At 39.5% G+C, this 23,384-nt stretch overlaps 1 protein-coding gene across 2 annotated transcripts in view; it reads right to left on the reverse strand.

Annotated features, from left to right (window-relative positions):
• Positions 1-23,384, reverse strand: part of abcf1 (ATP-binding cassette, sub-family F (GCN20), member 1) — a 96,374-nt gene that overhangs the window by 36,480 nt on the left and 36,510 nt on the right. The window contains exons 4-10 of one of the 2 annotated variants that reach the window (XM_060850861.1): positions 20,945-21,071; positions 17,201-17,247; positions 10,200-10,313; positions 8,548-8,625; positions 6,729-6,806; positions 3,978-4,052; positions 1,184-1,273 (exon numbers count right to left, since the gene is read on the reverse strand). In XM_060850861.1, coding sequence (XP_060706844.1) covers positions 1,184-1,273; positions 3,978-4,052; positions 6,729-6,806; positions 8,548-8,625; positions 10,200-10,313; positions 17,201-17,247; positions 20,945-21,071 — 609 coding nt within the window. The remainder of the gene's footprint in view (positions 1-1,183; positions 1,274-3,977; positions 4,053-6,728; positions 6,807-8,547; positions 8,626-10,199; positions 10,314-17,200; positions 17,248-20,944; positions 21,072-23,384) is intronic. The other variant, XM_060850862.1, reaches the window with a different exon arrangement.

Consider the following 23,384-nt stretch of genomic DNA (forward strand, 5'->3'; position numbering starts at 1 on the left):
TTTGACAACACAGACAAAATTAATTCTGGGTTCATTAGAGGCTCTCATGCATGTACTTTCCTCACAGATGCACAAAGCCCAATCAATTTTCCTTTACCTTGCTCAGGATGTCAAGGAAATTGCTACATAACAGTACTTAACAGTTTGGAAAATGAAACTTAATTTTTGTAGTTTGTGAATCCATGCTTGACGAACTTCAACACAAAATCATATAAGGGATGTAAATATGACAGTCTATGTAGTCAGAACTGTTTAATTTCAACCAATGATATATTTATCGATCATGCTCTTATTTTGGAAATATGAGATTTTACCTAAAACCCATGTAACAGTCACTTGACTGTACCAAATTACATAACTGATCAACATGAAAATTGTTGAGAAGGTCATTTAATCAACAAAATGAAAACAAGATTGAGTTACAGTTCTGTGTGCTTGCCTAGCTGAGAACTGAAAACGCCTCTACATTTCGCATCATCAGCTTCAAATCCTCAGCCTTAAGGTACAAATCCTAATTCCACATCAATGTTTGACAACTCAGCCATGCAGAATTGGATATGATTTAAACAGAAAAGCTGTTTTTACATTATGTTTAGCCTTACAAACAGTTACAATACTACCTGCACTCACAGCTCAGGAGTGGGGAAGGGCAAGATGTGTATTTAAACAAGTCAAATAAGTTCATGGAAATACATGGAAACATCACCATTCCTCTCTAGGTCATGCACCATCTTGACGTGGAACTACATCGTTGTTCCTTCACAGTGTCACAGAGTCAAAATCTTGGAACTGACTCTCTAACAGCATGGTCCTAGTACTTACACAAAACTACAATAGTTCAGAAGTGCAGCTTATTACCCCAAGGGTAACTAAGGCAATAAATTGCCCAGATAGCAAAGTCTACATTGCTGAATGAATTAACAAACTAAAAAGAAATTGTGTCTTTCTTGAGATAAAATACCTGAAATACTTGCATCTCAAGAATATATTAACAGAAAAGCATCATATCAAACATAACAAGCCTTTGCTTCTAGTGTTGTAAATCATAGCACTGGGAATGGAGAGTGGTGGCTATTTGATCTCATCCTTAGCAAACATTGGCCATTTATATAACTGGTTCAAACCCACATATTTAAGTGACCATGACTAACTATAACCATAGATGTTTCACTTTTTTTTTTACCTTGTGCTTTCCTTTAGCTTTTGTGTTTTTTCCTTTTTTAGGCCACTTTTCCTGCTCTTCCTCTAGCTCCTCATCGTTGTCAGAGAATGCCTATGACGAAAATCAAATAAGAAAGTCTAGTTAATTCCTTTTGAATGTAATATTACTTATAAAGTCGCTTTTAAGATTAGATTCCCTATGGAATCAAGCCTTTCGGCCCAAAAATTCCCCACCGACCACCCACACCCAGTCTCCTACCCTATATTTACCTCTGACTAACGCACCTAACACTATGGGCAATTTTTAAGTTCACTCTTTATTTGTTCAGTGTTTTGGAGAACATCCTGTGTCTAGTACTTTCTGATGTTTTTCGCCTACACGTGCACATTAAATTTACACTGGTGTTTTGTTTCCGTAATCCTAGGTACCTGAAGAAATTTTGAGGGAATGGGTTTGCAGAAACTATCTCATGATAACAAATCTATGCACTAGTATGAAAATTCGAAGTCTGGTTAATTAGCAAACTCGTGCATTACTTAGCCCCCAGACACACTATACTGGAAAATTATTTTTAACAATCAGAAACTTCTGTTCCCATTAAACTGATATAACTTACTGCCATTGGTTGGGGTGAGATCATACAACTTGTAATCGAGTGTCGTTAATAGTGCACGAAACAAGAAACAAAAAAAAAGCCGGACAAAAGGCCACAAAAGACAAACTACTTCACCCTACTGGCATAACACCTAGAACATTCACTTTCTCCAATAATTATGCACAATACAGCAGCATACACCATCTACAAGATGCACTACAGTAGCTGATCAAAGTCTCTCGACAGCACCTTCCAAACTCCAAGACCACTACTACCAAGAAGGAAAATGATAGCAGATACATGGAGCATCACCACCCACAAGTTCCCCTGTATGCCACACAGTGAGAATGACATCTGTTATTTCACTGCCACTGGGTCAAAATTCTGGAATCCCATTCCTAACATCATTGTATGTGTCCCTACACCACATGGACTGCGGCATTTCAAGAAGACAGCGCACCACTACCTTCTCAAGGGAACAATGCCGGTTTAGCTAACAATGTTGAAACTATACTGAAGAATTATTTTTAAAAATTTAATCCAAAGGGGAAGATAATGGCCGAGTGGCAATGTCATTGGACTCAAGCCAGAGGCATAAGCTGATGCTCTGGGGATTCGGGTTTAAACCCCACTACAGTGGTAGATGAAATTTAAGTTTGATTAATTAAAAAAAAACTCTAAGTGAAAGCTAGTCTCAAATGCTAACCATGAAACAGCATTTATTTTTGTAAAAAGCCATCTGGTTCACCAATGCCCATTAGAGAAGAAAATCTGCCTTCTCGACCTCTTCTGCCATCCACAAAACTCCAGAGCCGCCACAACAACGTGGTTGAGCTTTAACTGCCCTCTGAAATGGCTTAATTCAAAGGAACCCCCACCTGGATCACAAATGCTGGCCTTGCCAGCAATGCTCACATCCCATTAAAGGATAAAAATGCTTGCAGTTTTTGAACAGGGTATCCAGTTCAATTCATAGCAAATTGTGTGCAAATTTCAATCACTGAAATCCTTAATAATTTGTACCTCTATAGACTCTTCGAATGCAAGAGTTCAATCAACATACCCAGCTTTTGCACTTGCACATAAGTATAGGTTCAGTATAATTGCAGTACGATTTCATTCAATAATATTCTTGCCAATTTCATCAAACCAATAATACAGAAAATGCAATCAACAGGATAAATGAATTCCATAAGTAGAAACACAATTTAGATGTATATTAAACCCAATTAAAAATATGTTTGTCTTGGAAGAGGAAACCCATAAATGGTCAAACCATTGGGCTCAAAAAATTAAATAATAAGGGCAGGTTGCAGAAACATGCTATGTATTTATGATTGGTGGTCTAACCAACATGCTTCAATAGTGAAAAGGAATTTACTTGGACATTTAAAGGGTTCCATTGGTCAGGGAATTTAAAGCAAGATGACGCTATGCTAAAAACAAGAGTTAATTCATATGGAAGTCAACTCAGGAAGCACTTCTTCACCCAAATCTGGAACTTTCTTCCCAAAATAGCAAAGGCTATTTGAGTTTTCAAGACTGTAAACAAACAAATATTTTCTCTTCTGGAATTACAAACTGATTTGGAAATTGGGCTGCATTCCACCTTGTGGTCTGGACTTAAGATGGTTGGCATTTATTTTACCTTATGTCTACACACTGTACGGAAAAAGAATGTGTTAAACCGTTTGACTCCCATAATCATGATTAGAAAGTGTGTATTTAGGGGTCTTGAAGAGGTTTTTATTTAAAGTTGTAAGTTACATCGCAGTAAATAAATCCTTTCTTTTCTTGCTAAAGTTAAATGGGTCAAAATAAGTAGTTTATTTCATTATTAGACCAAACTTGGTGTGAATTGCTTTGGTCTTGAGTAGTAGTCAGTCAAACAATTCAGTTATTTTTATGGCTCCATTGGGATTTGACGTATTCATACATTTTGAGACAGGTTGGGAACAGTGGGACACAATTATCAGTGCAGCCCTTCCAGTTAAGCGGTGACAACAGAGATTGATTGTGCGCGTTTTGGCATGGGTCTCAAAAGATATGGCACATGCTTCTGAGAAGATGCTACTAATTAGGGTAGCCATATCTAACTAATTCTGGAATTCTGGAACTGAATTATTTATTCTTCTTCTTATACAAATTAAGAATAATTAAATATAAGGTTAACTGAACGTTGAACCTTATGTTTACATTTTACAAGCCCAATCCATCTACCTTTTGCTTTGCTTTTGATTTCTCCACCTTTTTACTTTTCTTGCTTGACTTTTCTTCTTCATCTTCAGATTCTACCTGCAACAGAAAGCATTGTGCTCCAACTAAATTCTTCATTAACTTGCATTTGCTTTACATTGATTTGACCCAAGCACAGGTGATTACAGAGTCAGATATATACAGCAGAGGAGCGAACCCTTCGGTCCAAGTCATCCTTGTTGACCAGATACCCTCAACTGATCAAGTCTCATTTGACAGCATTTGGCACAGATTCCTCCTAAACCCTTCCTATTCATAATAATCCAGATTACTCTCAAATGCTGCATTTGTACTCACCTCCAAACCTCTGGCAGCTCGATCTCTGTGTGAAAACATTAACCCTTAAGTTCCTTTTAAGTCTTTCCCCTCTCAAATTTGCCCTGTAGTTTGGATACACCTACCCTGGGATGGAAAACCCTCCTCCAGGCATCTCATGATTTTATAAACCTCTAAGGTAACCCCTCAGCCTCCGAAACTCCAGCGAAAAAAAGCCCCAGCCTATTCAGCCTCTCCCCATCTTCTAGGAATTCATCAATCTCAGCTATTCATACGTACCATACACCTACCAGCCTTGCCCTTCACACTAACAGGAATACACACTCTGAACTCTCATTATCTTTTTTTAAAAGGCCTCCACTTTCCAACAGTCCCTTTACCTGCAAACAGCCTCCCCCATTGAATTTTTTTTTTAAGTTCCTGCTTAATACGGTCAAAATTAGCCTTACTCCAATTTGGAACTTTAACTTTTAGACCAGGTCTATGCTTTTCCATAACTATTTTAAAACTATTAAAATTTGTCACTTAAAGTACCCCCGAGACACCTCAATCACTTTCCTTTCCTTATTTCACAAAACGTCAAGTTTTGCTCCTTCTCTAGTGGGTACATCCACATATTGAATAAAGCAGTTGTGATATTCACTTCCAGTTAAGTAATAGAAAGACAAGTCAAGAGACTAATCAATTCTGGAACTTCCCTGATTTTCTCTTTCAAAAAAAAAAGTTGGAATCTCTGCTTGCAAGGTTATCAGAGTAGGTGGGATCATGAAGTTGAGATTACAATCATATCAGGGATGATCTTATTAAATGGCAAAGCAAAAGGACTATATGTGGTCCTAACTCATACTGCTAATTGTCCTAAAGCCAAGCAGCTGAACACCATTAACTTAATGAAAATTGTTGGTATACAAATAACCAAAACAAACTATTTTCTACAATTGTACAATTATTTCTTTCTAAGTAATTGACACAAACCTTTGAAAGTTAATATAGAAGATCATTTGGAACACTTCAATGGTAGCTTTCTAAAGAAGCATCTGAGATACTCAAGTTATCACTGCAGAACTTAAAGCAGATAATCAGCTACAGAACACCCTCCTCATTCCTGAAGAAGGGCTTATGCTCGAAACATCGATTCTCCTGTTCCTTTGATGCTGCCTGACCTGCTACACTTTTCCAGCAACACATTTTTAAGCTACAGAACACTACCAACTATTAATTGGCTCATTGCAAAATGGCTGAATGAGGCACAGAGAGCACAATTGCATTTTCCATAGTCACCTGGCTACAGTGGCTCTGACCACTTCTGTAAATGGTCCAATGAGGGTGTCTGTCCTGTCCACTTTATATTCCTACAATAGCATAAACCAGGGATTAACAATGGAAACTCAAGTTGTCATAACTGATTAGTGAATTTTCTACACACTGGCAATATTTTGCAACAGCAAACGGTAACATATGCCTGATGTGAACTGTTAAGATATTTTCTTTTGCAGACAGCAAATATACATACTGCGTACTAGTGTGATCAAATTTAAATAATTACAATTTTCTTCTCAACTATATTACTACTGCTATTAGGTTATGTTTCCCATGGGATTTTAGATTCTACCCAGCTCTTTAAGGATTGTAGCAAAAGCAAAATACTGTGGTTGCTGAAAATTTGAAAAACAAACAGAAAATATGGATATATTCAGGTGGTCAGCCAGTAGCTGTGGAGAGAGAAATACAGCTAAAGCTTCAGGTCGCTGTTACTTTGTCATGATGGGGAAACAATGCACACCTGCTTCAGAACCAATCGTTCAGTTCTGATGAAAGATGATCAGCCCAAAATGTTAATTTTGTTTCTCTCACCACAGAGCTACCAAACCTACTTCTAATAAATAAGCACTTGAAATAAAGTTATCCTTTTATTTCTCACAAATGAAGCTGGTTATCTCCTGCCTTCTTACAAATAGGTCAATTACCTATGAAACAATAAGGAAAACAGTTCCTGTTATTCACAATGACTTTGAAGCCTGACATGAGACAATTCATCCTCAGACTTCAACAGAACAGAAATAGTAGCATTTTAAAAACTAGTTAATTTGTCTTTAATAGACAAAGTCCAGTCCATTTAAAGCTAAACCTTTTAAGTGAGCGATAGCCTTCATTTCTATAAACCAGTGAAACATAGGTTTATAGCACACCTCTAACATAACTCATGCCCAAACATTATTCACAAAGACAAACACTGAAAAAAAACACTGAATATTTTATCTTGTCATTCAGTTCCTCAATGGACATCATCCTCTGTTCATCACCATCTTCACAATCTATTTAGACATAACCATTAGTACAGGAAAGCTCATAGTAACTTGTCATTTGCCAATATTAAAAACATCGCTAGTGGCCAAAGTTCTAAGTCAGGCATGCACAAGGTAATTAAGAGAACTGTACCTTTTGCTCATTTGTTTTTCCTCTTTCATCCTTATTGCCTTTTTTACCTTGCTTCTTGTTACCTTCCTCAGGTACAGGCTAAGAAGTATAAAGACAACACAATTACTATTAACCCAAACAGCACAAATAAACAAATGACACTCAAGATTTTCAACTTGTATTCAAAATCTCATTAAATTCAAAACAAATTCTCTATTTCCATGTTTTCTACTTCTCCACTGAAGACTCTGTGTACTATTGTACTTGAACAGTCAAGCTAAATCTCATCCCCAATCAATGTGAACTGCAAAAACTTTAGATTAGATTAGATTACTTACAGTGTGGAAACAGGCCCTTCGGCCCAACAAGTCCACACCGACCCGCCGAAGCACAACCCACCCATACCCCTACATTTACCCCTTACCTAACACTACGGGCAATTTAGCATGGCCAATTCCCTGACCTGCACATCTTTGGACTGTGGGAGGAAACCAGAGCACCTGGAGGAAACCCACGCAGACACGGGGAGAACGTGCAAACTCCACACAGTCAGTCGCCTGAGTCGGGAATTGAACCCGGGTCTCAGGCTCTGAGAGGCAGCAGTGCTAACCACTGTGCCACCGTGCCGCCCTTTACAGTCAAGGTCAACGGATTAGGAGCAGAAGTGCTGGTTCACTCTCCTTAGCTTGGGATATTGTGGTTAGTAGAAGTACTGTTACTGCAATCTTTAGTAAAGGTGAGAGAATGAATTTGTTATGGGCCATGTTGTGTGGTGTTTAACCAAGAAGTTGATCACCTCTTTCTGTTCCCCTAATCTTCTCAACTCCAAAAAATAGATTTAATTCTAAAATACGCTGCATCTGGAATGTGAGCCTGTCTTTTCTCTTTTCAGATGCTGACTGACTTGCTATGCACAAACAACATTTTGCCTGTTTCAGACTCCAAATTTGTTTTTATTTTAAATGCACCATGAGTCAAAAACCAGTGTTAACAAAAGGAACTTGCAATTAAAAAGCTATCTTAACTTTTTGATTTCTAAACTCTCACCTTTCCCTCCTGACTGAAAATACTATAATTGTTACTTTTGATTCTCTCATGCCATAATTCAAATTTCAAACAAGTGTCAACAACTTTATATTTGGCTTTTAAAATATAGATTCGAACCATATGGCTGTTAAGTAAAGTGCATGGTAAAATCTAATGTGCTAAGTTGATTTTCTTTATTATAAGAAGTATGCAAAACCATGCAAAAGAAAAATCTTGAGGATTTAACAACAGGACAAACCACACCAAAGCTGCTTCAAGTACTTAGTCACAATGCAAATCATGAGTAGGAACACCATTGCTCCTTAAATAAAGGGTAAGAAGAACACACGAATAGAATAGACTGTTAGTGTTCAAAAAACACTGCTCATCTGCTGTACAGAGATTCTTGAGTAAACCTGCTGGACTGCTCTGGTGAAAGCAGCAATCATAACTGGACAAATAAACCTCAATGGAGGGAATGCATAGTACTTTGATTTTATTCAGATTGGACAAGGTAGAGGAGTTACCACTCATCATCACTTTCAGTTACAACAGAGGAACACCAGAGAAGCCCAACATTGAGGACGTTAGTTCATGAAACAAGATTTACCCTCTAAAATGAACAAGAACACTTAGGGAATGATTTTCTTGATAAAATGTGTCCTTTTGAAATGTGCTCTTGCTCCCCTGGTCCCCGAATTTGTGTCCAAGTAATTTCCATAACAGATTGTGATGGTGAGAAAAAGTTAAAAACGAAGGGTCCAGGCACCCCAGTGTGTCAAAAAAACATGCCTTTTGTGCAGTGACATGTTACCTGTGGTTTACCCTCAGAACTCTCTCTTTTTTTCTTTTTGCTTTGCTTCTGGTTACCCAGATTCTCACTCAATGCAGTCTGTAAATGCAAAAGAACCAGAAAGGAAGGAAGAAAGCAAGTCCAGAAAAAGAAAATAAAAGAAAAATCCAATTAACTTTCCATTTAAATTTCTTTTTAAATTAAATATGTTGCAGAAGTGGACTGCCTTTCAATGCAGCACCTGTATCTTAACTATAACCTCAAATTTATTGACGTGAGTTTTATTTTAAAAAGAGTAATGAATGATGCACAAAAATTGGCCAACACTCCAAGAGAGCTCCACTGATTTTCTTCAAATTTATACATTTGAAATCCTATCCTAGGCCTTGCCTATTGTTCTTCTTCCTGTCTTTCATCTTTCACATACACCGTAGCTAACTTTCCATATTGTAATGAAAGACTGCAGACCTGAAACATCAATTCTTTCTCTCTCTACAGAGAATGCCAGACCTGCTGAATATTTTCTTGCTATTTCTGATTTCCAGCACTTAAACTATTTGGCTTTCATGTGAGAGACAGTTAATACTTTTTTTACACACCCAGTATCTTTTTGCATTCTAAATAACAAAATGAGACGGTCAAGATGCTGAGACTGATATAAGTGCAGCTCTATTATCATAGTTAATGGATACTCAGAGCTGGAAGCTGAAGTTGCAGATAATGCAAACCTGCTGGACAATCTGTGCTCAACTTCAAAGGCATTTGCAAGGTGGTTCTGAAGAGTCTTAATCCTTAATGTCATAAACTGGGAAGATATGGCTAACATACCACATCGAAAAATTCCAATCATCAAGGAACTAGGTAGGCAGTCCAGTGGTGATAAAGGATTCAAGAGTTAATATTGTCTGAGTATTATCAGCTGCTTGAGTACTGGACTATTTAATGTCTCATGGCAAAGGTCATGGCAAAGCATGGTTTTAGTTACTAATTACAAATAAATCTAAGAGGAAGCTAAGGAGATATTTCCTAACTTGGAGTGTGTTTGTAAAGGTGGAACTCACAAGCACAGGGAAAATAGCTTAGATGCTTTCAGAAGTGAACTAGTCAAATACAGAAGATGTATACCAAAAGGCCAAATGAATTGGTTGAGACTGGTGTGAACACTGCACAGACTAGTAGAATTGAATGGCATGTTCTTCAGTTCTACATGCTATTTCACTATGTTGTCATGAATGGGCTTGTCTTTTGAAGACACTGCCTTGACTGATTCATTTCCAGAGTTTCCAGTGCTCAGACTGCTTGGCACAAAAAACAGAAAGCAGCAAAATGCTTGTGCAAGTATTTGTCCCAGTACTACCACAAGCCCAGTTTCTGACAGCCAAACTGTGGATGGTTAGCACCATCTGGTGGTAGAGAAAACAGATCTTAGCAATCAAATACCGAGTAAAGCTACTGATTTACAATGCTGGCAAGATCACAGAGCAATGGCCTTGAATGGAAATTCTACCTCCAGAAATATTACACAGCAATGGAAAGCACCATTATTACATTAAGTAAGTAAGGCTGATGCAGATGAGATGAACCCTTGGTGAAGAGGTCAGAATTATTAGGCGTCAATAAACAAATGCACAATTCATCATATTCAGACTCCTTTCCCCAAAATTGATACAAACCTTATTTTTCTGATTTTTGTTAGTTTTGGATGGCTGCCTTTCGGTTTCGTCGTCCTCATCATTGTCTTCACTTTCACTCTGCTCAAGGCTGAGAGCTGCAAAGACGTTGCCACTCTAAATTAAAAAATGAAAAATTTACATTAAAAGCAAAATCAAGAATGACAAAAGTCCTGGATATTTTCAACTGAACATATACTGGAATGCATAGCATCTCATTTATCAAATACACATGATTTACTTTCAATTAAAGAGGAATCAACCCATTGTGAAACTATCATTTGTCAACAAGATAATAACAAGAACTCATATCAACTGATAATGAAGCAAAGTAGAATAATCAACCTTTACTAAATTGAAAAAGGAGCATTTGCTTCAAGTTAATCAAATTAAAGCTCAAAAATTTAGTTTTGACAATTTGGTTACAAAACAATTCATGAAGTCCCTCATGTCAGCTTTCCAGCATGGAACTGAAAATTTCTGACCTCCAGGATGCCTCCAATTGGACACCTGTTCTGGAACTGTTCAGTTTTTGAAACATGTTAGACTGACATGCACCTATCCACTATGTCTCCTTTGCTTCTGGGTTCACATATGAGCATGGTTGAACAAAAGGACAGAGGACAAGCATTTAAAAGTTATGGGAAAGGCTTACAAATAAGTTGAAACATCACAAACAAATGGACATGGCAGAAATTAAACACAGAAGGCAAAATGGAACCATGAAAAAAGGCATCAATACTTTATCATCAATGTAAACAATGTGATGCTGCTGCTCTTTTAACAAGGTTATAGAATATAGAAGTACACCACAGTTCAGGCCCTTCAGCCCTTGATGTTGCGCCGACCTGTGAAACTAATCTGAAGCCCATCTAACCTATACTATTCCATTTTCATCCATGTGTCTATCCAATGACCATTCAAATGCCCTTAAAGTTGGAAAGTCTACTACTGTTATTTAGTCTTTGGCTTTTTATCCTCCACCAAGAGAGGTCATAAAAGCAGTGATTACAAAAAGTCTGGTTTGGATGGGTTTCAAGGCCAATTTGATTATAGCTAACCGATACTGCCTCAGGAAAAAAAGCTTTCAAGTTTAAAAAAATACTCGTGCACTGAACGGGGAGTGGCCAGTTCTCCCAGCTCAGCTTTCCCCAGTTTGGTTTAGTTTCTAGCAAGCAGCGTTGAAAGCTACTAGACCCAAGGAAGCAGGTCCATGCTGATCCTTCCCGTCTCAGACATCTCTCCTGTATGACTCTGTTGATTTTACCTTTTTTTTAAAACAATGAGGTGTTTATGTGGATTGTTGTAAGTATTTGGAACAGCATCATTAAGCTGGGATAACCTGTTGGGTTTTCAGATAGGTTAAGTTATTATATATTCTGTTCTCTTTTGTTTGTTTCATTCAGTAATCATAGAGTCATCTAGATGTACAGCACGGAAACAGACCCTTCGGTCCAATTCGTCCATGCTGACCAGATATCCCAATGCAATCTAGTCCCACCTGCCAGCACCCAGCCCATAGCCTTCCAAATCCTTCCTATTCTTATATCCATCCAGATGCCTTTTAAATGTTGCAATTGTACCAGTCTCCACAACCTCCTCTGGCAGCTCTTTCCATACATGTACCACCCTCTGTGTGAAAAAGCTGCCCCTTAGGTCTCTTTTATATCTTTTCCCTCTCACTCTAAACCTATGCCCTCTAGTTCTGGACTCCCTGACCCCAGGGAAAAGACTTTGTTCATTTATCCTATCCATGCCTCTCATGATTTTGTAAGCCTCTATAAGGTCTCCCCTCAGCCTCTGACACAGCAGGAAAAACAGCCCTAGCCTATTCAACTCTGCCTATAGCTCAAACCATCCAACTCTGGCAACATCCTTGTAAATCCTTTCTGAACCCTTTCAAGTTTCACAACATCCTTCCAATAGGAAGGAGACCAGGATTGCGTGCAATATTCCAACAGTGGCCAAAGCAATGTCCTGTACAGCCGCAACATGACCTCCCAACCCCTGTACTCAATACTATGACCAATAAAGGAAAGCATACCAAACACCTTCTTCACTATCCTATCTCCCTGCCATTCCACTTTCAAGGAGTTATGAACCTACACTTCAAGGTCTCTTTGTTCAGCAACACTCCCTAGGACCTTACAATTAAGTGTATAATTCCTGCTAAGATTTACTTTCCCAAAATTCAGCATCTCATATTTATCGAAACTAAACGCCATCTGCCACTCCTCAGCCCATTGGCCCATCTTATCAAGATCCCGTTGTAATCTGAGGTAGCCTTCTTCGCTGTCCACTACACCTCCAAGTTAAGTGTCATTTGCAAACTTATTAACTATACCACTTATGCTCATATCCAATTCATTTATATAAAATGACAAAAAGTAGTGGACTCAGCACTGATCCTTGTGACAGTCCACTGGTCACAGGTCTCCAGTCTGACAAACAGCCCTCCACCACCATCCTCTGTCCTGTACCTTTAAACCAGTTCTGTATCCAAATGGCTAGTTCTCCCTGTATTCCATGAGATCTCACCATGCTAACAAGTCTCCCAAGTGGAACCTTGTTGAATGCCTTACTGAGGTCCATATAGATCAAGTCCACCACTCTGTCCTCAACTCAATCAAGTTTGTGAGACATGATATCCCACGCACAAAACCATGTTGACTATCCCTAATCAGTCCCTGCCTTTCCAAATACATGTACATCCTGTCCCTCAGGATTCCCTCCAAAAACTTGCCCACTACCAACGTCAGGCTCAGTGGTCTATACTTCCTTGACTTGTCCTTACCATCCTTCTTACCAGTCTTCTGGCACCTCACCTGTGACTATCGATGATATAAATATCTCAGCAAGGAGCCAAGCAATTACTTCCCTAGCTTCCCACAGAGTTCTGAGGTACACCTGATCAGGTCTTGGGGATTTATCCACTTTTGTGTTTCAAGACATCCAGCACTTCCTCCTCTGTAATATGGACATTTTTCAAAATGTCACCATCTATGTCCCTACATTTTATATCTGCCGTGTCCTTTTCCACAGTAAACACTGATACAAAATATTCATTTAGTATCTCCCCCATCTACTGTGGCTCCACACAAAGCCCGCCTTGCTGATTTTTGGGCGTCCCTGTTCTCTCCCTAGTTACCCTTTTGTCCTGAATGTACTTGTAAAAACCCTTTGGATTCTCCTTAACTCTATTTGCCAAAGCTATCTCCTGATTTCTCTTTTAAGTATACTCCTACAGCCTTTATACTCTAAGGATTAATTCAATCTATCTTGTCTATACCTCACATATTAGCGAGTTTTGAGAAGATTTGTAGCTCAGGTTGAGGTTTTGAATGTAGGTTTGCCCGGTGAGCTGAAATGTTCATTTTCAGATGTTTCATCACCATACTCGGTAACATCTTCAGTGGGCCTCATGCAAAGCAATGCTGAAAATTTCTACTTTCTATTTATATATTTGGGTTGGTGATGTTATTTCCTGTGGTGAAGTCACTTCCTGTTCCTTTTCTCAAGGGATGGTAGATGGCGTCTAACTCAATGTGTTTGTTGATGGAGTTCCGGTTGGAATGCCATGCTTCTAGGAATTCTCTTGCATGTCTTTGTTTGGCTTGTCCTAGGATGGATGTATTGTCCCAGTCGAAGTGGTGTCCTTCCTCATCCTTATGAGAGGACACTAGTGAGAGAGGGTCATGTCTTTTTATGGCTAGTTGGTGTTCATGTATCCTGGTGGCTAGTTTTCTGCCTGTTTGTCCAATGTAGTGTTTGTTAAAGTCCTTGCACAGTATTTGTTTTGCACAAAATACCGTGCAAGGACTGTAACAAATACTATATTGGACAAACAGGCCGAAAACTAGCCACCAGGATACATGAACACCAACTAGCCACAAAAAGACATGACCCTCCAGTACTCCCTACACCTGCCAGCCTTTCCCTTCACAGGAATATATTGTCTCTGGCTATCTCAATTCTGAAGGCTTCTCATTTTTCAGCCGTCCCTTTACCTGCAAACATCTGCCCTAATCAGCTTTCGAAAGTTCTTGCCTAATACCGTCAAAATTAGCCTTCCTCCAATTTTGAACTTCAACTTTTAGATTTGGTCTATCCTTTTCCATCACTATTTTAAATCCAGTAGAATTATGGTCGCTGGCCCCAAAGTGCTCCTCCACTGATACCTCAGTCACCTACCCTGCCTTATTTCCCAAGAGTAGGTCAAGTTTTGCACCTTCTCTAGTAGGCACATCCACATACTGAATCAAAACATTTTCTTGTACACAGTTAACAAATTCCTCTCCATCTAAACCCTTAACACTATGGCAGTCCCAGTCAATGTTTGAAAAGTTAAAATCCCCTCCCATAACCACCCTATTATTCTTACAGATAGCTGAGATCTCCTTACAAATCTGTTTCTCAATTTCCCTCTGACTTTTGGGAGGGTCTATAATACAATCCCAATAAGGTGATCATCCCTTTCTTATTTATCAGTTCCATCCAAATAACTGCCCTGGATGTATTTCCAGGAATATCCTCCCTCAGTATAGCTGCAATGCTATCTCTTACCAAAAACACCACTCCCCTTCCTCTCTTGCCTCCCTTTCTGTCCTTCCTGTAGCATTTGTATCCTCGAACATTAAGCTGCCAATCCTGTCCATTCCTGAACCACATTTCTGTAATTGCTATGATAAACCAGTCCCATGTTCCTAACCATGCCCTGAGTTCATCTGCCCTCCCTGTTAGGCCTCTTGCATTAAAATAAATGCAGTTTAATTTATCAGTCCTACCTTGTTCTCTGCTTTGTCCCTGCTTGCCCTGACTGTTTGACTCACTTCTGTTCTCAACTGTACCAGTCTCAGATTGATCTCTTTCCTCACTATCTCTCTGAACTCTACTCACTACTGCAGACTTACTGTATGGCCACACTTAAAAATATACACTTATCTGTTTTTCTGTGCTGTGACCACGCCCAAACAGGTTCCTCGCAAGATTAGTTGTGAATTTCACAGTTTGTTAATTTTCCCAGATGCTCTCCAATGCCCAGCGATACACGAATTCAAACAGCAAAGACAGTAACTGCGCAGGTTCACTGCTGTGTCAGTAAGCAGTGTGGGTTTCTCTCACAATCTCACTCTTTCACTCCTGCGCTGACCTTGCCATGTGTTGCTTTGTCTGTTCCTCTCCCTTTTAAAAGTGCTGTTGTTTGGACTTCTTTTTCTCCAAAGTTCCAAACCAATACAACAGCATATACAACAGTAATTGCTCTCCTGGAATTCAAGGAAATCACCTCCAACACTTAAAATACCTCAAAAAAAAGGCAAAATATTTCCCGTCCTCCATCTTGGATTACGCAGAATCCTGCAAATAAATTTTATTTTGTTTAACTCTAAGTGGGTAGGCCAGTTGCATCACTCCTGGAATATCCACTTTAAACTGCTTAAAATAACTAGCAAAGTTAAGGTCTGGGCTACTTCCTCGAAATTGTTTGAAGGGGGTCTGGCCTCATCCAAAACAACAAATGCAACCCAACTTGAAAGTAAACAATGGAGAATTCCAAGAGATAAACAGGCAAGTTTCATTCTGCCAGAAAATATTACTGGCAGATAAGACATGAAGTGTTACACTAGCAGGCAGGTTCTGGCTGTGCACAAAAACTAATCTTACCCTCACCCAGCACATATGAGCTGAGATTAGAGTGACAATCCTTGACATCAAGGTAGTATTTGATATGACGTGACATCAAGGAACATGAACAAAATTGGACTAAACAGGAATCGGGGAAACACCATGGGTTGGAATCATAAACAGCTCAAAGAAAGGTGTTGAGGGCAATCATCTCAAGAGAAGGAAGGGTAGCAAAGCCATGGGAATATATCGCCAAATTCCCCACCAAGCCACTTACCATACTGGCTTGGAGAATATATGGGCCATACTTTCACTGTTGCTCAATCAAAAACCATATTGCATAGAGACGACAGTTCACCATTACCTACTCAAGGCAACTGAGGATTGGCTTTGTCAACAAAACTTACATCCCATGAACAATTTTAAAAGTCTGTAACATTTGTAAGTTAGAAATATTATAAAGATACAAGTAACTTCATCCTGATTTCTTCTACTCAGAGCTGGAAGTTTACAAGCTCTGCTAAATCTATTAATGGTTATAGAGTCAGATATGCAGCATGGAAACAACTCTTCAGTCCAGCTTGTTCATGCCAACCAGATATCCTAGACAAATCTGGTCTCATGTGCCAACATTTGGTCCAAATGCCTCTAAACACTTCATATTCATATGCCCATCCAAATGTCTTTTAAACATTGTAATTGTACCCCTTTCCATCATTTTCTCTGGCAGCTCATTCCATACATGCACCATTCTCTGCGTGGAATACTTGCCCCTCGGGACACTTTAAAATCTTTCCCCTCTCACCTTAAACCTATGTCCTCTAGTTTTGGATCCCCCCCCAACCCAGGGCAAAAGGTTTGTTTACTTAAGGTTAAGTAAACAAACCTCGATGGTCACCCCTCAACTTCCGACGCTCCAGGGAAAATAACTGCAGTCTATTCTCCCTGTAGCTCAAATCCTCCAATCCTAGCAACACCCTTGTAAATCTTTTCTGAACCCTTTCAAGTTTAACAACATTCTTTCTGTAGCAGGGAAAGCAGAACTGCACTCCAAAAGTATGCTAACCAATGTCCTGTGCAGCCACAACACGACCTCTCAACACCTATACTCAATGCATTGGCATTGGCGAAGGTTGTTATCAAGATAACAAGATATTGTAACCAAGTTTAACTTTTAGGTGATCTAGAGATCCTACTCTCAGAAACAAAAGCACTTCTTTTAACTTTGGAGTAGGCTATCAGACACAAAGATAGTCTAATTTTCAAAAGGAATACTGGGACATTACTCTGAACAAAGATTCATCTCCAATCCTCCGCGCTTTGCCTTTAGTTCCAACTTAAAAGTGACACCTTGAAGGGAAAACAAGTCATACATTGCTTACCATCTTTTTGTTCCCCATCTTTTTATTACCTCGTCTTGGCTTTATTTCTGGAGAAGGGAAAAACACAAATTTCAATCAGAGTAGATTTGGCCACAGGGGAACTTTAGCCCCAATTTCATACTTAATTTCATAGCAGAAGTTAGTCTGTGGATACAAGTAACCAAGGCTTGATCAATCTATCAGATTTGATGCATCTTTAATTTCTGAGACGGGGGTGGGGGCGCACATGCAGCAGGGCACAAATCCAGTTCTGGATCACAATCCAGTACTGTTACTTTTTTCTCCAGTTACTCCTCCTCCTCACACAATCATCAGATTGTTACCTTAACTCTCACTCCATTGTGTTCAAACTTGACCTTCACAAGACTCTTTTGGTAAATTGTGTATGATTTAAGGGAAATAATTTTTGATATGACCTAAAAAAAAAAGCAATATCACTGGAATCCTTAAGGCACAGAACATTACTATTGGGCCCATTAAGTCAACATCTTTGCAAGTTTATTTCCTGCAAGAGCTTAACAGTGCCCTTTTGAAATTGTCAATCATCTCCAATTCCATCACAATTTTACATAGTAGGCTCCAGGTCATTATTACTCACCACATGACTCCCCACACTCCCCCCTGTCTGTCATAGCCAAAACATTGAATCTGGAAATACCTGGTCCTTTTCTTTTTGCCGACCTTGTCTGGGATAACAGTTTTATAAACTATTCCCCTAACCTTGAACGTTGCAGAAAATCTCTCAATCCTGGAATAATTCTGATAGGTCTCCTTATAGCTCTCTCAAAGGCAGTTCCATTTTCCCTATATTTTTTCCTTTAAAAAGGCAAACTGAGAACTTATTATTTTACGCAGCACATTTAATTGCCTTTCGGCAATGTTGGGCACAAGACAAAAACTGCCCGGTCTCCTCTGAAAACGTGCAAAGAGATTTTTCACACTACCTTAAAAGAACAAAGAAGCTTTCAGTTAAAAAATTGGTGAGAAGAACCTGACACAAAATCAACAATGTTCTGACTTGAGGCGAGACCTACAATTGAGTTTATGCTGACATTTGAAAACAGTAGAATAAATATTATGTAAACAACCACTTCAAAGGAAAATGCAAATTCTAGTCTCTGTACTTTCACAGTAAATAATAAACTTAAACATAAGCCTTAAGCATAAGACACAGGAGTGGAAGTAAGGCCATTCGGCCCAAGTCCACTCTGCAATGAATTCCACAGGCCCACCACTCTCTGGCTGAAGAAATATCTCCTCATTTCTGTTCTAAATTGATCCCCTCTAATTCTAAGGCTGTGCTCACAGATCTTAGTCTCCCCGCCTAAAGGAACCAACTTCCCAGCGTTCACCCTTTCTAAGCCATGCTTTATCTTGTAAATTTCTATTAGATCTCCCCTCAACCTTCTAAACTCTATGAATACAACCCCAGGATCCTCAGCCATTCATCGTATGTTAGGCCTATCATTCCAGGGATCATCCATGTGAATCTCCGCTGGACACGCTCCAGTTCCAGTATGTCCTTCATGAGGTATGGGGCCCAAAATTGGACACTATATTCTAAACGTGGCCTGACTAGACCTTTATAAAGTCTCAGAAGCACATCGCTGATTTTATATTCCAACCCTCTTGAGATAATTGACAACATTACATTTGCTTTCTGAATCATGGACTCAACCTGCAAGTTAACCTTTAGAGAATCCTGGACTAGCACTCCCAGATCCCTTTGTACCTCAGCTTTATGAATTTTCTCAATGTTTAGAAAATAGTCCATGCCTGTATTCTTTTTTCCAAAGTGCAAGACCTCACATTTGCTCATGTTGAACTTCATCAGCCATTTCTTGGACCACTCTCCTAAACTATCTAAATCTTTCTGCAGCCTCCCCACTTCCTCAGTACTGCCTGCCTGTCCCCTAACTTCGTATCACTGGCGAACTTTGCCAGAATGCCCCCAGTCCCTTTATCCAGATAACTGATATAAAAAGTGAACAGCTTGCAGCCCCAACACTGAACCCTGCGGGACACCACTTGTCACCATCTGCCAATCTAAAAAAGAACCTTTTATCCCAACTTTCTGCCTTCTGTCAGACAGCCAATCCTCAATCCATAACGATAGCTCACCTCAAACACCATGGGCCCTCATCTTACTCAGCAGCCTCCCATGAGGTACCTTATCAAAGGCCTTTTGGAAGTCTAGATAGATAACATCCACTGGGTTTCCCTGGTCTAACCTACTTGTTACCTGTTCAAAGAATTCTAACAGGCTTCTCAGACACGACCTCCTCTTACTAAATCTACGCTGACTTGTTCTAATCCAACCCTGCACTTCCAAGAATTTAGAAATCTCATCCTTAATGATGGATTCTAGAATTTTACCTACAACCAAGGTTAGGCTAATTGGCCTATAATTTTCCATCTTTTGTCTTGATCCTTTCTTGAACAAGGGGGTTACAACAGTGATTTTCCAATCAGCTGGGACTTTCCCTGACTCCAGTGACTTTTGAAAGATCACAACCAACGCCTCCGTTATTTCCTCAGCCACCTCCCTCAGGACTCTCGGATGTAGCCCATCAGGGCCAGGAGATTTATCTATTTTTAGACCTTTTAGCTTTTCTAGCACTTTCTCTTTTGCAATGGCTAATACACTCAACTCTGATCAAGTCCCCTTAATTGGTGGGATATTACTTATGTCTTCCACTATGAAGACTGACACAAAGTACTTAATAAGTTCTTCAGCTATTTCTTTATCTCCCAGCACTAGCCGTCATGCATCGCTTTGGAGCGGCTCAATTTCAACTTTTGCCTCTTGTTTGTTTCTTATGTATTGAAAGAAACTTTTATTATCATGTTACTGGTTAGCTTACCTTAATATTTGATCCTCTCCTTCCTCATTTCTCTCTTTATCCACTGTTTTTTTAATCTTTCTAATCTTCTGATTTCCCAGTGCTCTAGGCCACTTTATAGGTTCTCTTCTTCTTTGAAACATTTCCTGACTTCCTTTATCAGCCGTGGCTGTCTAATTCCCCTCCCCCACCAGACTTTGGCGCATAATCTCTTTTCTTTGGTGCAGTGGTCAGCTGGCTCATCCTGTCCACAACCCTTTTGCTCATCCATACAGGGAGCAAAAATCTCATACCTGTTGTATAAGGTCAAGGGGTGAAGCTCCGCCACTCTTGAACGCAGAATCCCACTACCTACCTCACTTACAGTCACACACTGTTGTTCCTGATCACGAACTGAATTTGAATTACTTAATCCTGTGTGAGCGCCTCCTGAAACAAAGTATCCTCTCCCGGATATGCCATAGTGTTTGTAGCTCAGATTCCAGATGATCAATTCTGATCCAGAGTTCTTCCAGCAACCAGCACTTGCTGCAAATGTGGTCAGTGCCATTCACAATAGGATCAGCCATTGACATTAAACTTGACACCATTCTTCATTGATGACCTGGAATTGGCTCGACACACCTCAAAACCCTTTCACGCAAATTTCAATTTTGAAAGTTAAAATCAACTATTAAACCACTGAATGTTTTACTCAGAAGCAAACATACAAAACAAAAATCACATTCATATTCTTTAAACTGACAACAGAGTGTTGAGTTTAATGCCAATTTTGAAGTTCCTGAAGTCAATTAGTCCACCTTCTGTCTCTGTAGATTTAACACTCATACATTTCAGTTTACAGTCGATTTTCTGAATTTGCAATCATTTGCGCCAAACCCCTGCATCCAGCACAGCTCACCTTCCTCTTCCTCCTCATCACTGGCTGGCACTGAGAGCTTACTCAGATTCTCAATCACATCGTCAACATCCTCATCCTTTTTCTTTTTGTTCCGTTCTTTTCTCTTATCACGTTTTTTCTTCTGTTGCTATTAAACAAGCATTCAGACAAGAAAAATGGGTGAAAACCATTACAACATATAATGTCATTCAAAAATAAATAGTATTTGCACTTATAAAACACAGCATTTCGTGATTCCAGTATTTCCAGCTAGAATAGAAATGATCAATGACTCCACCTGATGGTCATATTTTTAGTGTGCTTTGCTGTAAATAACTATCCTTAATCACAAAACTTTGTTGATGAGGTAATGCTATTATTATTGGCAGAGTTTATTGTTTGGGCACAAATATTATTTGTTCCACTTGGAGCTGTGTTTTCGTAAAATCAAAACATATATAATGTCTGCCATTGAGTCCCAATTCAGATCCTACTCACTAGGCAACACAGCCCTATAAATAGACAATTTATAAGAGCACTTCATTGCATTGTTGAAATACCATACAACATTTTATACAGTGAATTACTTTTGAAGTGCTATCCTATATGTGTGCATGAAGAGTTATTAGATTTTATTGGTAACAGTTGGTAATTATATGGGTCACATTAGTGGGCGGCACGGTGGCACAGTGGTTAGCACTGCTATCTCACAGCGCCTGAGACCCAGGTTCAATTCCCGACTCAGGCGACTGACTTTGTGGAGTTTGCACGTTCTCCCCGTCTGCGTGGGTTTCCTCCGGGTGCTCCGGTTTCCTCCCACAGTCCAAAGATGTGCGGGTCAGGTGAATTGGCCATGCTAAATTGCCTGTAATGTTGGGTAAGGGGTAAATGTAGGGGTAGGGGTATGGGTGGGTTTCGCTTCGGCGGGTCGGTGTGGACTTGTTGGGCCAAAGGGCCTGTTTCCACACTGTAGGTAATCTAATCTAATCAAACTTTAAGTCCCATTTGGAGACAGTCAGTTGCAAATCTCACTATTGTTTCACTCCAAATATGGACAAAATAGCTCAATTTCAGATACGCTAAGAGTGACTGCCTCACACCATCACAACACTTGGCCATGTATGGCAACAGCCAGCCCTAGCAAAACTGAGGTTAATGGGAATCGCTTGACCAATTGACCACGATTCTTCACCAAGGTTAGTGGATTACAATGTGCTAGGTACTGTTATGAAGGTGTAGGTGTGTACTGTACCTTTGAGAGAGAGATGAAGCGGGCAAAGATAACCGAAAGCACAAAATATGCTGAACAATTTAAAAACGTAACACTTGGTTGACACAAATAGCTGGTGTTGTGTTGCCATGTTACAACAAGTTCAAATTCAGCCAGTTTAAATTATGCCCCAGATACCAAAATCTAACTGAATTTTACTTTTATTGTTTGGAATGACATCAAACCAATGAAATGATCTGATGTTCTGGAGTATAAAACCGGACATTTTGAAGAGTTAGGGGATAACAAAGAGCACCAAGAAGTACAGACTGCTAGCCGAACAACTCTCTGAAAGGTACCTGTCCATAAGAAAATTTGTGCAGCAGAAGACTGAAGAAAAGGTAATCCAGGAAAATGCAGAGCAAGATCTACAGCAGAAAACCTACAAAGGAATGGCAGGACTACCTTACACTGAAAGACTGGAGCGACTGGGCTTGTATACCCTTGAGTTTAGAAGACTGAGAGGGGATCTGATTGAGACATATAAGATTATTAAAGGATTGGACACTCTGGAGGCAGGAACCATGTTTCCGCTGATGGGTGAATGCCTAACCAAGGACACAGCTTAAAAATACAGGGTAGACCATTTAGGACAGAGATGAGGAGAAACTTCTTCACCCAGAGAGTGGTGGCTGTGTAGAATGCTCTGCCCCAGAGGGCAGTGGAGGCCCAGTCTCTGGATTCATTTAAGAAAGAGTTGGATAGAGCTCTCAAGGATAGTGGAATCAAGGGTTATGGAGATAAGGCAGGAACAGGATACTGATTAAGGATGATCAGCCATGATCATATTGAATGGTGGTGCAGGCTCGAAGGGCAGAATGGCCTACTCCTGCACCTATTGTCTATTGACTTTAACAGCTGGCTGGTTTTTGAGATGCGATTTTTTTTCTGTAAATTTTAATCGGGGTTTTTTTTAAATCAGACCAGTTTTGTACAGTGGGAGGTAACAGATAGATTTAAGAAAAAGGAGTTGTAAATAGTTGTTGTTTTAATTATCTCTTTTCAATTTAAAGAATAAAATTGCTAATTTTTACTTTAAATAGTGAGATCTGAGATGATTCTTTACCTCTTGAAATTTAACAAATTACAGCTCGAGGTGAGCTTGTGTGTGTCGGGTTTAAATCAGCAGAGGGGTTTACTCCATGCCGTAACAGTACAGGCTGTTCTGCTGTAACATGTGTTTCTTCAATG

The sequence above is a fragment of the Hemiscyllium ocellatum genome, chromosome 35 (genome assembly GCF_020745735.1).
Source record: "Hemiscyllium ocellatum isolate sHemOce1 chromosome 35, sHemOce1.pat.X.cur, whole genome shotgun sequence".
Taxonomy (NCBI): Eukaryota; Metazoa; Chordata; class Chondrichthyes; order Orectolobiformes; family Hemiscylliidae; genus Hemiscyllium; species Hemiscyllium ocellatum.